Raw genomic sequence first — 16,391 nt, forward strand, 5'->3', positions numbered from 1 at the left:
TATTATGTGAAAAACTAAGAACTAACTCCAGCTATTATGTTATATTGGGGTAAGCTTAAAAAGTCCTTGAATCTTTTATGTTTTAGGAGATGCACAGTATTTAAATGAAACTATTGTTTTGGAGGTTTTAATTAATTTCACTTAAACATTTTGATATTCTAGTTCCTAGCCACTCTTTCCTCTGCCAAAACCCAACCTAGAAGATTGTATGTTTAAGTAGGCACCTCCTATATTTAAAAAAAAAACTGATTGGCACTAGAATACGGGATAGAGCTAAGCCTTTTATTTATTGTTTGTAGTTACATTTTTTAAAAATATTGTTTATCAAAAAGAAAAGAAAGGACAGGATCAATAACAGCACAACACATTTAAGACTAGTCTGTTAATCTGAGAGTAAAAATCCTATCTAGAGACTCCCTTTATAGATTTATTTCAAAATGTTTATGATGCCCTCTGGTTTGGGTTCAGCTTAAGCAGGAATGGTGGTAGCAGTATGCTAACAGTATTCTACCCTTTTCAGACAATTAGTCTGCTATTGACTTTTTCATAAAGACATATAAATGAAGAAAAGACCAGTCAACTACATATATCTTTTTCTTCTGTCTCATCAAATAAAAGATATATGGTTGAAGAATATAGAGGAAAAAAGCTCAAAATAAAGTCAAACTTTTACCATAACATTGATTTAGGTCAAGTTTAAATTCTAATTCTTCTTTGATGCCTTTAAGAATTAACATATGTAAAGCAATGGATTTTCTTAATTCAAGCGAGAGATTTTATTTGTATCAGTAAATACACTGGGAATCACCTGGAAAACTTTTCTGAGCTCCATACAGCTTGCTCTAATACAACATTCTGTGACTATTTAGATTCCTTTATAATTATCTAGAACACTTGACTAAGCTACAAATTACACAATGCCAAAATGATGTTAGCATGTTTATCTCCCTGCCAGGTTATTTTCCTTCTCTAGGGCTGCAAAATCAGTATCTTTCCAGTTTGTTAATATATTCCCATCCTACCTTGTTCTTCTTTCGTTTCCGACGGAATCGCAATAATTCCTTGTGTTGCCTTGATACAAAGTTGACAGCAGCATACTCCAGGAGTGCTGAGAACACAAAGAGGAGACACACTGCCATCCAGATGTCAATGGCTTTGACATAGGAGACCTGGGAACAAGGAAAGGCCAAGTGAGCAAGAGATGGGCCAGGTGATTTTGAGGGTCACCTCCAAGAAAAAGAAAGAATGGGGTGGGAGGTGTTTCCTGGATCCTGTCACTTAAATACCAGGCAGTTCCTGTAAAATAAGAGTAAACTTTAAAAAACTTAGTTCTTTTTGAAAAAAGAGTTATTTCTGGAACTTTGCCATACAAAGTTTTTTCAAATACTAGATGATCATATTTTCCTGTTGTTTTTATTTCACTTAGAATTTGATTCCAAATTAGCCACCTACATAAAGGAGAAAAAAATGTAATGAAATGTAATTTTGCTTTTAGCAAGCTTAGTACATGAGAAGTGTGACTAAAATTGAAATGTGTGTATGATGTGGATGCTACAATTCTCCCATTTTCTCCAAGCAGTTATTTCCAGCATCTAATATCGTCTGGAGGAGTAATTGAGATACTCCAATGCTGCATTAACACTTTTAGGTAAAAAAGGCAGAATGAACTGAAATGGTAAATTAACAGTTGCCAGATGACAGTAGATCCTACAATCCAATCCAAAAACAAACATTTATTAAGCTCCTGCTTTATGTAAGGCACTGTCCAAGGTGTCAGGGAGATTAAAAAAAAATAGATGGCAGTCGCTTCAGGCAACTGGCAGCACTGAGTCTAGAGTCAGGAAGACTTATTAACTGTGTGATCCTGGGATATCTTTGTGCCTCAATTTCCTCAAATGTAAATTAAGGGTAACAATTGTGCTTAACACAGTGCTTTGCACATAGTAGGAGTGTAATAAATGCTTATTCCCTCCCTCCTTCTCCTTTAAGATAAGGTAGCTACCAGTAATACACAACAATGGCCAAATCACTTTACTTCTCCTGTCTTCACTTTCCTCATACATAAAATAAGAGTTGAACTAGATCAGAGCCTGTTAATCTTTTCTGCATCATGGACCCCTTTGCAGAATAATGTTTTTAAATAAATTGTATGGAAATAAAGATGTAAATTTTACCTATTCAAATTCATGGATTCCCTGCAGTCTATCTATGGATACCCCAGGTTATCAACCCTTGTCCTGGATGATCTCTAAGGTCTCATCCAACTGCCACATTTTATATTTTTATACATGATAAATACATAAGGGAGATATCACATTACTTTACTTCCTTGTATCACTATGGCAACTGGGGAATTCCAACAAGTTTCAAATAAGTTGCACTCTTTTCTCTTAGCAGGAAGTAGAGAAACTTTCTCTTCTTTTCATATATCCTTACTGTTTTGTGCTTACTCTCCTTAAGTACTCAACTAGACATAGATCAGGCAGCAGTTTTTCTGTACATGTCTCTACCTCCCTTCCCATCCCCAGTTTTTCTTTCTTTTCTTTTTTTGCTTAAAATAGCAGTAGAAAGTTCTAGAAAGAAGCACAGGCATAACCCTATATGATGTGGACTATTCACTTCAATTCAAGAAAATGTTTAAAAGATCTACTATGCTTAAGATGCTAGGAATATAAAGGCAGAAATAAAATTTCCCCTACCTGTAAAGGGAGGTTGAGAGGATTCAATACCTACATATATAAGTAAATAAGATGTAATCTAAGGAAGGAGACATCACTAACTGGGACATTCTCATATTGGTCATGTCCAAAAATATATGTCTCATTCTGTATATTAATACATCACCTCTATGTCAGGAGGTTGACAACATTATTCATTATATATTCTCTGGAATTGTGATTGATAACTTGGTGGAACAGAGTTTTTATGTCTTTCAAAATTAGTAATTTTTATTATGTTGATATGGTATACATTATTCCAATTCTGTACTTTCTCCTCTGAATCCATAAGTCTTCCCAGGTTTATCTAAAACCATGTCTTCCTTCATTTATTACAGCTTAATAGTATTTCATTATATTCTTATACTGTAATTTATTCAGCCATACCCCAAGTACTTGTATTTATTCTGTATTATACTTATAAATGCCATGTTGTCTCTCAAGGAAAAAAAAAACACATAAAATCCTTGAGGGCAGGGACTATTTTATTTTTATTTTTGTATCACTAGCCCACACAAGAGCTTCTGGTACATAATAGGTGCCTAATAAATGCTTACTTGTTTGATTGGTACATGATTTGAACCCTAAAAGAAGTAAAAGATGCTAAGAAGCAGAGATGAGAAAGGAGTGCATTCCAGGTGTGAGGGGTTGGCTGTACAGACATGGAAATAAGAGTTGAAATATCAGATTGGGGCAACAAGTATGCTCATTTCTTTGGGATAACGTGTGTGTGTGTGTGTGTGTGTGTGTGTGTAATAAGAAATGTCTGGAAAGGTAGGTGACAGCCAGATTTTAAAATGTTATAAATGCCCAATGTGGGGTTTGTGTGTTATCCTAAAGATATTAGGCTTTTGAGAAGGGGTGATATTGATAGACAGGCATTATTTAGTTACTTAGTGGGGATGGGTAGAAAAGGAAATAGATCAGAAACAAGGAAATCTAATTTGATTTCCTCTTTCAATTGTCCAGGGGAGAGGAGGTGAAGACCTGAATAAGTGCAGAGAAGACATTTGGTACAAGTGATGGTGTAGAGGTACGTTGAATAAAAAATTTTCCTATTAGATGAGAGGAAAGGAGCAAGGGTGACATGGAGGTTATATGACTGGGAGCATCATGCTGTTCTCCAGAGAAACAGGATAGTTTATAGAAGGGGCAGAAGAAGGAAAGGTAATAAAGAATTTGGTTTTAGATGTGTTAGTTTCAGATGGAGATAGACCAAATGGCAGTTGGTGATGCAGAACTAGAATCTTAGAGTGAGAAAAGAAGATATTTGGAAGTTTTCTGTATTGAGATAATTACTGAACCTATGAAATCAGATGAAATCATCAAGATAATATAGAGAAAGAAGACCAAAAGCCTCAGGAAAGAGTATCAGGGCATACCCATATTTAGAAGATAGAAGATGTATGATCCAGCAAATTCATTGAATAATCGGTCAACAAAGAAGTTAAGACTGTACAGTAGGAACTTGAGGCTAGAACACAGAGACCAGATTGAGAGAACAAGGAGTTGGAGAGGGTTAGTGGTTTCCAAGTATGAAGATAAGAGTGTGATGAAGAGGTAAATTGTGATATGGTTGTTGAAGTCATTGAATAGTGAGGGAAAGTGATCTGGAGACAGGAAGATAGCAGTAACAAACTTGGGGAAATACTGTTTACTAATAGTGTTATCAATGCATTGTAACAAAACCCTCTTGTAACACTGCACAGTGCCAACACAATTGTTTGTGCCCAATTACCTGTGATATAAAATAAATACCATTCCTTTAAAATGAACTGTCCACCCCCAGTGATGTCATTTCACCTAATATATTTTTCTGGAAGTCATTTATTATATTAGGCAGGCTATACTTGGAAAATAATTTTTAAAAACTTAATTTAGTCCCTGAATGAACATCAATACCCCTTGGAGAAAATGACTCAAAAGTGTTTGTGTGAATGTTGCTACACTTGAGTGTCTACCTAAATGGCATTATCTGTTCTAAATGGAAATGTTATTAATCCAATAGATCTACCCAGAGGCATCTGGTTCATTGCAAAGTGATTTGAAACTTTTCAAAGGCCCATGAGCAGTGTAAAAAGAAACTTTTGTCTCAAACCAGAAATTAAAAGTTGTATTTCAAGTCATTTGGGATTCCCCATTTGCATTGAAATGACCCACTCTTGAAGGAGCAATCTGCCTGGATTGACTTGGAACTACAACAAATGGAACCACAGAGTATTAAAGACCTCACGTGCACTTTCTAAACTAGATTTTCCTATTTATCCTGTGATTAACACATGTTAATATATTTTGTTTTTCTTTCTTAATTTTTCATATCTTCACCTATGATCACATAGGATCATAGGCCTAGAGCTGGGAGCAGTCTTGAACGTTGGCTAGTCCAACTCTTTTATTTTCAGAGTAGCTCAGTAGCACAGTGAGCAGAGCACTGAACTTGGAATCAGGAAGATCTGAGTTCAAATTCAACTTCAGATACTTACTAGCTGTGTGACCCTGGGCAAGTCACTTAGCTTCTGTCTATCTCATTTTGCTGATCTGTAAAATTAGAATACTAATAGTACCTTCCTCCTAGGATTATTGTGAAGACAAATTAAGATAATATTCATAAAGACCTTAGATCAGTGCCTGGTATATAGTAGTTGCTAGATAGATAATTGTTCAAATATAAACTTTTGTAAAGAAGAAACTGAGGATCACTTGCCCAATATCACACAGATATTAAATGGCAGAATCAGGATTAGAACCTGGGTTATCTGACTCCAAATCCAGTACTCTTTCTACAATACCATGCTGCTCCTGCCAACAGATGTAGATGAGAACACCTCCACTTGTTTGTAGATGGCTTCATGAGTGTGTGCTGACACAACAGTTCAATACATGGTGACTAACTCTCTGGTAATGAGTCTTTCCACATTTAGTTAGATTGATCTTGACATGACAGATACACATTTTGTCCTGAGTAACATAACTTGAGCTCTGTGTGGGACCCCAGGGCCTCCTCCACAACATGAGGAAGAACTGCAGAAGGGATTTGCTGGAAGCTTAGAACAGGCAGATAAAGCAAATAAACATTTGTTCAGCTCCCGTGATGCGCAAGGCATTGTACAAAACACTCTGGGGGATACAGAAGAAAATGAGGCATTTATTGGTAATTACAAACAAATACAAAGCTTAATCACATACATAAATTCTCAAAAGTAGTTGCATTTTATAATGACTTTCCCCCTCATGTAACTACATTGTGCTTTGTGAATTTAATGCTAGCCATCAGTGGTGACTAATTGATTTAGGAAAAGCCAAAATACTGTAGGCAAGAACACAAGACACATTTAGATTCTTAATCCTCAAACTTCTGTTAGTCTATGTTAGAGCATTTCATAAGTGGGATATACTAGTCAGATGAGGTTCAGAGCAAGAAAGGATCTTAGAGATTGAGTCCCTTCCCTTTTCCAGAAACCCCATTTTAGAAACGCTGAGTTATACCTGCAGAGAGGTTGTGACTTTGCCCCAGTCACAGAGATAGAAGAATTATAACCAATGGAATGAATCATGAGAATTAAGAAATGAATCCAAATAAGAAGAAAAAAAGAGAGCAAACAGTTTGCCTCAATCTTCATTCAGAGTCCATAATTATTTCTCCAGATGTGCATGGTTTTTTCCATCATGAGTCTTTTGGAGCTGTCTTTGAACCTTGCATTGATGAGAAGAGCCAAGTCTATCGAAGTTAGTCCTTACAGATACCATGTCTTTAATCATGTATAATGTTCTCCTTGTTCTGCTCCCCTCACTCAGCATCAGTTCATATAAGTCTTTCCAGGTTATAATGAAGTCCATTTGCTCCTCATTTCTTATAGCACAACAGTATTCCATTACATTTATATACCACAATTTGTTTAGCCATTCCCCAATTGATGGGCATCCCCTTGATTTCCATTTCTTTGCTACCACAAAAAGAGCTGCAAGAAATATTTTTTTTGTACATACTTGTCCATTTCCCACTTGTGTGATCTCTTTGGGATACAGCCCTAGAAGTGGTATTCCTGGGTCAAAGGGTATGCACATTTTTATAGCCATTTAGGGATAGTTCCAAATTGCTCTCCAGAATGACTGGATCAGTTCACAACTCCACTAACAATACAACAACGTTCCAATTTTCCCACATCCTCTTCAGCATTTAGCATTTTCCTGTTTTGTCATGTTAGCCAATCTAACAGGAGAGATGTGATACCTAAGAGTTGTTTTGATTTGCATGTCTCTAATTAATAGTGATTTAGAGTATTTTTTCATATGCCTATAGATATCTTTAATTTCTTCCTCTAAAAACTTCCTGTTCATATCCTTTGACCATTTCTCAATTGGGGAATGACTTGTATTCCTATAAATTTGACTCAGTTCCCTGTGTATTTTAGAAATGAGGCCTTCATCTGAGACATTGTTTGTAAAGCTTCTTTCCCAATTTTATGCTTCACTCCTAATCTTTGTTGCACTGGCTTTGTTTGCACAAACATTTTTCAATTTAACATAATCAAAATTATCCATTTTTAATTTTGTAATGCTCTCTATCTCTTGCTTGGTCATAAATTCTTCCCTTCTCCATAAATCTGACAGGTAAACTATTCCTTGCTCTCCCAAATTGCTTATAGTATCAGCCTTTATTCCTAAATCATGAACCCATTTTGACTTTATTTTGGTATACGGTGTAAGTTATTGGTCTATGCCCAGTTTCTGCTATTTTCCAGTTTTCCCAGCAGTTTTTGTGAAATGGTGACTTCTTAACCCAGAAGCTGGACTCTTTGGGTTTATCAAAGAGTACATTACTACAGTCATTGACTACTGTGTCTTGTGTACCTAACCTATTCCACTGATCCACCACTCCATTTCTTAGCCAATACCAAGTAGTTTTGATGATTCCTGCTTTATAATAAAGTTTAATATCTGGTATGGCTAGGCCACCTACCCTAGCATTTCTTTTCATTAATTCTCTTGATATTCTGGCCCTTTTTTTCTTCTAGGTGAATTTGGTTATTATTTTATCCAGCTCTGTAAAATAATTTTTGGTAGTTTGATTAGTGTGTCACTGAATAAGTAAATTAGTTTTGGTAAAATTGTGATTTTTATTGTATTAGCTTGGCCTAACCATGAGCAACTGATGTTTTTCCATTTATTTAGGTAAAGATGGTTCTTTTTAAGAAAATGATTTTATTTATAAGCAATGTGATGCAATTAATATATAAGCAGTGTGGTATAATAAAAAACAGAATTTGACTGGGAGGAAGAATCAGGTGACTTTCTAAAATTTGTACTCTGTCGTTAATGGTGTGACTGATGTTGGATAAGTCAGTTAATAACTGGATCTCAGTTTTCTCATCTTTAAAATGAGATGGATGTATTTTAAGACTCTGGGATGGCATCATTCATAGCCTAAATATTTAAAGACATGCTATACTCTACTTCAGGTGACTTTTGTTTCTCTACATTTAACTTTCACCTTGATGAAATTGAAAAGCAAATTTAGAAGGTGTCAGCTTTTTCTTTCCCTCTTAGACCCAACCTATGAATCTCACTGACATCTCTTAGTACTCTATCAATGTTAACAGCACTTCAAAGTCTATTAAGTGTGAAACTGGATACGCACAGAATTATAATTGATTGTATCTCTTTCCCTGGCCTTACCCTTATCTCTCTACCTCTCCCACCCTCCCTCCCTCTTTCCTCTTCCTTCTCTGCCTCTCCTTCCCCCCCTCTCCCTGCATATTCCCCTCTCCCTACAGTGCTTCCATCGCTGTTCTACCATAAGCTTATTTTGCAATCATAGGCCCTCACCCCCCCCTTTTTTGCTTCTAATATCTATCTCTATTTACAAACTAATATGGTATAAGATGAAAGATGCACTAACCTCAGATTGCAAATTGCTTTATCAAATAGAATCTGAACCAGCAAAAGTGACAGTCTGTCAAAGGCAATTTCTGGTGGGAATATGGCTGTGCATAGATAATAATCAAATAGCCAATTGATTCAGGTGGGTGTTGTGAAAAGAAACAATTCAATTGACTGGAGCTGACTTCTTTCACATTTAAATCTTTAACCCTATGATTATATGCTATGTATCACAGACATAAAACCTGGGTATAAGGCTGAATTTTTCACTTTTTAGTTGTTTTGTCATAGTTTTTTTTTCCAGATGTGATTTCATCAGCATAGGGAGCTCCCAATGAAGAAACTCCATTTTCTAATGTGGAACTGTATGTCCTCTGAAAATTATAATCTTAGAGAATTCTTGGAAGCGAACAAAGATTAAGGGCAGACACTTGATTCTCGGATTGCCCTCTAACCTATCCTACTCTGCCTTTTAGTTTATTTTCTTGGTATAAAATACCTAGAGCCTTCTCATAGAATCATATGATCTTGATTCCATTTAAAATTAAAAGTTACCTTAAAGGTTAAATTCTATAATGATCCGGGGATGAATGAACTGCATTGTTGCTGGTATACTATGGTTATTGAGGTAGATAGAGAGAACTAGGCCCTGGTGGTCAGACCATATTCTATACACTACCACCCTTAGCCATCCCCGGCCATCTTAATTAAACTAGGAGACGTAATCAGAGCATGAGCCAAGTAGAAATAGATTCCCAAAAGAAAGGGCAACACAAATTAAGCTCGTTATTCTTTTCTCATATTGTCTCCCCTAACACTGATTCAGGAATCATATTATTTAATCCTTCCATGTGCCATATCTCTATCTCGATATTCTCCCCACCCCAGTCTGCAGATCTCTAATACAACATATCTTTATGATACATGTACATTAAGCTTAGGTGGCCCAATGGATAGAGTGCTGGGCCTGGAGTCAGGAAGAATCATCTTTCTGATTTCAAATGTGGTCTTAGATGCTTACTAGCTGTGTGACCCTGTGCAAGTTACTTAGCCCTGTTTGCCTCAGTTTCTTCATCTGTAAAATGAGCTAGAGAAGGAAAGGGCAAACCACTCTAGTACCTTTGCCAAGAAAACTCCAAATGGATCATGAAAAGCTGGACATGACTCAAATAACTGAACAACAAAAAATATTAGGCTGGCCTCAAGTCACTCTACATTCAAGACTATCTTCCACTCAGTTGTCAAAATGATCTTCCTAAAGTGTACATCTGATAGTGTCACAATCTTCAATAAATTCCAGTGACTCCTGATTGTACCCAGGATCAAGGGAAAAATCCTCTGTTTGGTTATGAAGCCCTTCTCAGCCTCAATTTCTTCATCTATGGAGTGCAAATAACTATATTGCCTTCAATGTGTGGGGTTGTTGTAAGGTCCAGTAGGATAATATCTATAAAGCATGTTATAAAACTCAATTGTGCTCTATAAATGCTATCTGTTATTATTATTTTAGTATATTTTATGGCAGTTATTCTCAGAGAGGCCAACTTCCTTTAGTAGACATGTCTTCTTCCAGTTTGCTTTTTTTCCAGACTTTATCTTCCATTGCTATACCGCCCTCACATCAGATAACTAACAATCCATGGAATATTACCATAGTTGCGCAAGGTTTGGGGATGGAGGAGGATTTCAAGAGTCAGTAGCTTAGGGAAAGTTGACCAGTTCTATGGCTTTGGACCCAAAACTATTCTTGCTGTGCAGTTCCTTCCTCATTTTGAACTGAAATCTGCCTCCTTGAAATGTCTGGGATCTACTTTCTGGAGCTTTTGAATATGGTGTTGTCTTTCTTCATGATAGCTCTGAACATCTTTCATGACAGCTATCTTATTTACACTAAAATTTTTTTTTCCTTTTTTCCACATTGAATCTTCTCTGCTTTTCATAGGAGATAACCAGGAGACACAGTGGATGGTCTCCTGGCCTTAGACTCAGGAAGGTATGAATTCAAACCCTGTCTCAGATGTTGTGATCCTGGGCAAGTCATTTAACTTATCTTCCTCAGTTTTCTTCTCAGTAAAATGAAATCTCTAAAGTCCTTTATAGCTCAAACCTATGATCCTATGATCTGGTTTTCCACACCCCTCACTATCCTAATTACCCTCATCTAGATGTGCTGTAGTTTATTAGTAGTGCTCTTAAACTGTTACTCTCAGAGGTAAATACAGTGATCCAGATGTAGTGTGACAAGAATAGTGTAAAACAAATCTGGAAGCTGGACCACAATGAAATTTTGGCAGATATGTTACCCTGATGACTTAGATTGAGATCAGAATCAATTCTTTTTTCTTCTTCACATGAATGTGCTTTTGTTACCTATCTGGTAACTGGGTGGTTATTTTTTTTAGCTGAAGTGAAGGATATCATGTCGTTCTCTATTAAATTTCACTTGTCCAATTTCAGATTAAATTTTGTCTGGCTAATTCCAGATAACATGAGATAACCTGTAAATCACTTTGCAAATGTTGAAGTCATACATAAACACTAGTTATTATTGCAGCCTGACAAGATCTTGTTCAATATGAATTCTTTCATCCAAAATATTATGTTTTCTTCCTAGTTTTATATCATATACAAATTTTATAAATATGCCTTTCATATATGTAAGTTGTAAAAAAAATCCCTAAGATGTGGAAATTCTTTTTCTCATCTCTGTATCTTCACTAAGGTCTCCTACCCCTATCACTTTCTTTTTTCAGTCCACCCAGATCTGATCTTTCCTTTGTGTCCTTGAGTCTCTATGAAGCTTTTCCTAGTTAGCCTTCATTGTTCCATCTCTCCCCTGAATTCCTAGAGTACTTATTGGTCTATACTGCTTAATTTAGCTCCTGATTGTACTTTATCCTGTATATTCCACTGCTCTTCAGGAATGTTAACTTTCTCTATCCTTGATGAGATTGCAAGTTCTTTGAGGTGAGGATCAAAAAGTCTTAGTATCTCACCAAAGTACCTGAACATGTATTAAATGCTTAATAAATTTGTGATATTTCTCTGCTCATGGTTGATCAGAAGTCTTGTTTGCTTATATACAACATCATTATTGATATACAATATGCATATAATGTATGTAAGAGAAGAAAAAAACTCAGAATAATCCCAAAGACCCAAGCACTAAATACAAAACAGATTTCAAATCCATAATTAAACTTTGCCCAGACATAAATAATAAAACTCTCCACCAAGGCCTACCCAGCATACTGAGACATGGTGAACTACACATTTTTTTTGGATAATTCAGGTAGCAGCAAAGCAAGGTCAAAAAGAGTTAATTTGATTCCTCAGACTGAACTTTTCTACCTTCCTTCTAGGTGAAAACTCCTAAAACAAACAAGCTTTTCTCTCAAATTAGGCCATGTGGAAAATCAATATTGAAAGTACATATTTGTTAGCAAAGTAATGACCATTATTCCAGCTAATAGTAAGGAAGCCCTGAGGTATGATTGTGAAAATGGAAATAAATGACAAGGCTCATTAGCTTAAAATTATAAGCAGATTTATAATTTATTATCAGATCAATATTTCATGGAATACTAGTTAACATAAGACATTTTGAAAACATAATGAAATGTTAATAGCATGAGACTTCACTCTGATATTCCACTATTAAATCTTGGAAGACAGAGTGAGTAATATAGGACATGAATTAGTATGCTAATAATTAACACATTTCTAATGCATTTGTTTGCATATTATGAGAAAATTCAAACCACATATGTACATGATTGTAAGAGCAGAACGCAATAAGGAGCAATGCCAGTCATGCAAAATCATTAACTTTGTATAGCACCAAACACATTGCCATATGTACATGGGTACTTATAGTTTGATGATGATGGAGACAATCATTATGATGAAGATGACATGAAGATGAAGATTGTGAAGGTTAGAGAAAAATGCTAGGGGAGGCTATGAAATATTCCTTTCCTGCAGGTCAGAAGATGGGAAGATTGATATCTGTCAACTGACATTCCCTTATGGAGCAAAAAAGCAACCAATCACATTTAACTGAGGTAAAGCTTGCAATAAAAAAGAGCAGACACTTTTAAGTACCACGGGAGAGAATGCTGCAGTTGTTGTAGTTTTGCTGTGTGTGTGTGTGTGTGTGGGTGTATGTGTATGTGTGTGTGTGTGCACATGCACACATGCATGTATGCACATGCATTCATGTATGCATGATGTGTTTTGGGGAGTGCCATGTGTAGTACATCACATCATGGTTAAGTAAAAGCTAGAGGAACCATCTGCTAAGGATGATTCTGGCATTCTCAATGATTCATGTAATATGTGCAACCATGAAATGCTAGCTTTACTCACCTTTGGGAGAGAAGCTCGGGATCCTGAGCTTTGTGTGGTCATAGTCAGCACAGTTGTTATCCCCAAAGCTACCCTGGCTGGAGCTGCATCCATGTTAATCCAAAATGAAACCCATGACAGTATAACAATCAGGAGACTAGGTATGTACATCTGGATCAGGTAGTAGCCCATCTGTCGTTCGAGATGGAAACGAACTTCTATACATGTGAACTTTCCTGATGACAAAAAACACACATTCATTTTCCCATGAACACACCTCTCTCATATCAGCTATTCAATAGCTTTTCCTTATCTGAAATAATTTTGATGTCTCCTTATAAAACCATGGTGTCATAGCCTATTATCAAGACAGAAAGGAAATGCTAGATTAGTATTTTCTAAATGGAAGTAGCCATGAGGCAAGGGAAGGGAATTAGCATTTACAGAGCATCTCCATATGCCAGGTACTGTGCCAAGTGCTTTTTTATAAAGATTATCATTTTATTTATTATTTATTAATTTATTTATTATATTAATCAATTTATTTATTATAAAGATTAATTAATTAATTAATTGTAAACAGTAATTAATTTATTTATTATAAAGATTATCATTTATATTACCTTTGAGGTAGGTGCTATCATTATTCCCATTTTACCATTAAGAAAACTGAGGCAAACAGAGGTTAAGTTATATGCTCAGAGTAACACAGTGTATGAAGTCAAATTTAAACTCACTTCTTCAGGTCCAGCACTCTATTCACTGTGCCATTAGCTGCCATGAGACAATTTTGATCTTGTGACATATTGATAAGTATTCTGTTTGTGCAAAATTCTGTGGTCAAGGATATGGGTCACCTTGAAGCTAGTTGCATGGGCCAGGTCTAAAGTTATAAAATGGACAAATGATTGCCTATCCATTGCACCAACATTTATCAAGTGCCAAGCATTTGCTAGGCACTGCACTATATGTTTGTGCCTCAGAGACAAAAATTAAACAATCCTTAATTTCAAGGAATGTATGTTCTACTGGGAAAAAAACATAATTATGTATCAAGCAACTTGGGGGGAGGGTACCAAGGAAAAGTGGAAAGCTGGAATATAAGTATATGTGTTGGATTAAGGTTAGATGAGAGGTAAGAAAAGGTGGGAAAGGTGAGGGGTGTGCATGTGTATATGATTACATGTGCATGAGAGATGGGATTATGTGTCTCCTACCTAGCGTTAACAGTACTGGTGAGTGGTTCATATCACTCTAGTCTACAATACCAGACATTGTCCTCAGTGGACTTGGGGCCAGAAATAGTTAGAGTTGAGTTGTTGGAGGGAAATGGCCTGGCACAATTTTTGAACCTGAGTCACAGAATTGAAAAGGCCATAGATTCTTATTTATAGCCATCTACCTACAAAGAATCAAAAAAAAATCCTGACAAGTAGTCATGCAGGTTTTTCTGGAAGACCTCCAATTGAGGAGAAAAGCTCTATTTCCCCAGAAATCCCATTGCACCTCTGCAGAGCTCTAATTATTAGGAAGTTTTCCCTGACATGGCTAAGTTTGTATCTTCCCCATGCTATTGCTTTTAGAGGTCTCCTGTCATGAATTTTAAAATGGGTTGGCCCCTACTAGAGGGCCCACAAAACTGACATTGTAACAGAGGACTATTTTGCCCATCACATCATATGTCCTTTGCAAAATGGCACCTTACATTAGGACAGTATTGCTGAGGAGGTAGCTAATGCAAATATTATTCCTCTTAGAAAGATGGGGAAACTTAGGTGCAGAGAAACTGTGAACTGATGACTCTCACATAGCTAATAGGTGGCAGAGACAGGCCTTAAACTAAGGTCTTCCTGTTTCCAGTCCCATGCTCCTTCCACCAGCCACTGGGAGACTTCTACAAGAAGGGGCAAATTCTTACCTTTTTGTAGAATATTTCACTAGGTAAGGAGCATAAAACATTAAGTAGCCACAAAAAATATTTTTCAAAACCTTTCCATTTCTATGGTTACCACTATGATTAAAAATAGAACAAAGATGTAAGAAGAGAAAGAACAAGGTAGAGAAAGAGAATTCCCTTATGAAAAATTGATCCTAAGGCTACCAAAAAGAATGGAGATTCAGGGACAGAAAATGATGAAATGACATTGCAAGTTTTTCTGGTAGTCAAGAATTAACTATTCTATCGATCTCTTCCTGCATTCATTCCCAGAAAACCCATCTGAGGCAAAAAATGGTACAGATCAATTAGTTCTGTTTACAAAGAAAAAACAACACATGAATGAGCAATATAGGAATGAGAATGAACAAAGGTGGTAGCATAGACTATACACTGATATATTCTAAAATTGGGGCTGTATGTTAGTTATTTTTAAAATTTATTTTATTTTTAATTTATGAGATAAACATTTCCATAGCACAGTAGAATAAAACAAAGATGAAACTGCAAATATATTAATTATGGAGATAGTATCCATAGAAATAGGAAATGGGAGAATTTTGTGATAGGGATTCTAGTGATGGTAAAACCAAGAAACCCAATAGACAATGAAGTTTTAGGATGCAGCTTCACCCCTAGCATCATCCTTTGTTTTTAGTTCCAACATTACAGAGAGGAGACAGAGAATGATTTTTACTTTATCCTCTAACTTTTTTATTAGGAAAAATACTTTAAAGTTTTCTTTGAAAATCCTTTTGACTTTTTCTTTGAGGGAAATTCACCAAAATTTGTTATGCACAAGTGGACAATTTATTCATGCTTTTAATGATGTAAAATATCAAGTCTGTTCTATTTTGGTGAAAAAAGCCTTCAACTTTAGCACAGTTCATTTTATTGAAGAATTTTCAAAAAAGTGAAATGTATACTTATGTAACCCAGGGCTATTATTAAAGTTTAATTTTCTCTTTTACCACAGGGAACTGTAGGACAGACAACCTGGACTGTTCTTGATTTCCACATTTTTTTCTTGTGTCCTGTGAGGGAACAGATCAAGAGAAACTTGGGGGCTACTGAAAAGTTCCCTAGACACCTGGGTTATAAAACTGCCGTGAGCAAGGGATGGGTCTACATTGCTATAGCCAGGGAAGGCACACTTAGGGAGTATGAAAGTGCCACCTGAATCAAGGGAAAGTCAATGGACCAGTGCTGGTCCTGAGAGCACAATGGTTCAGTGGGAATGTAAATGGTCTGGAGTAACTACTATTCAGTAAGAATATAAACCAGTTGATTTTTTTAAATTGCCAAGTAGCAGCAGTCAGAGTTTAGCAAGGTGGAAAAATCAGGGAGGGAAGGATTTTGGGACCACTGAAATAGTTAACCATGGGGACTAGGCTTGTTCAGGAAGTTAAGTGAAGCCAGAATTAGAGTATAGACTTGGAGTGGGGAGAGGGGATAGTTAAAAGAACTGGAATTCACAGAGCTAAAAGTAAAAGAATTGGAAAATTAGGACA

At 36.1% G+C, this 16,391-nt stretch overlaps 1 protein-coding gene across 1 annotated transcript in view; it reads right to left on the minus strand.

Moving 5' to 3' along the window:
• The window catches only part of GLRA3 (glycine receptor alpha 3), a 139,338-nt gene that overhangs the window by 11,634 nt on the left and 111,313 nt on the right, over window positions 1-16,391 (minus strand). Inside the window, exons 6-7 of the mRNA XM_036764004.1 lie at window positions 12,966-13,180; window positions 1,023-1,169 (exon numbers count right to left, since the gene is read on the minus strand). Of these exons, the coding sequence (XP_036619899.1) occupies window positions 1,023-1,169; window positions 12,966-13,180 (362 nt within the window). The remainder of the gene's footprint in view (window positions 1-1,022; window positions 1,170-12,965; window positions 13,181-16,391) is intronic.

The sequence above is a fragment of the Trichosurus vulpecula genome, chromosome 6, assembly GCF_011100635.1.
Source record: "Trichosurus vulpecula isolate mTriVul1 chromosome 6, mTriVul1.pri, whole genome shotgun sequence".
In the NCBI taxonomy this organism is placed as follows: domain Eukaryota; kingdom Metazoa; phylum Chordata; class Mammalia; order Diprotodontia; family Phalangeridae; genus Trichosurus; species Trichosurus vulpecula.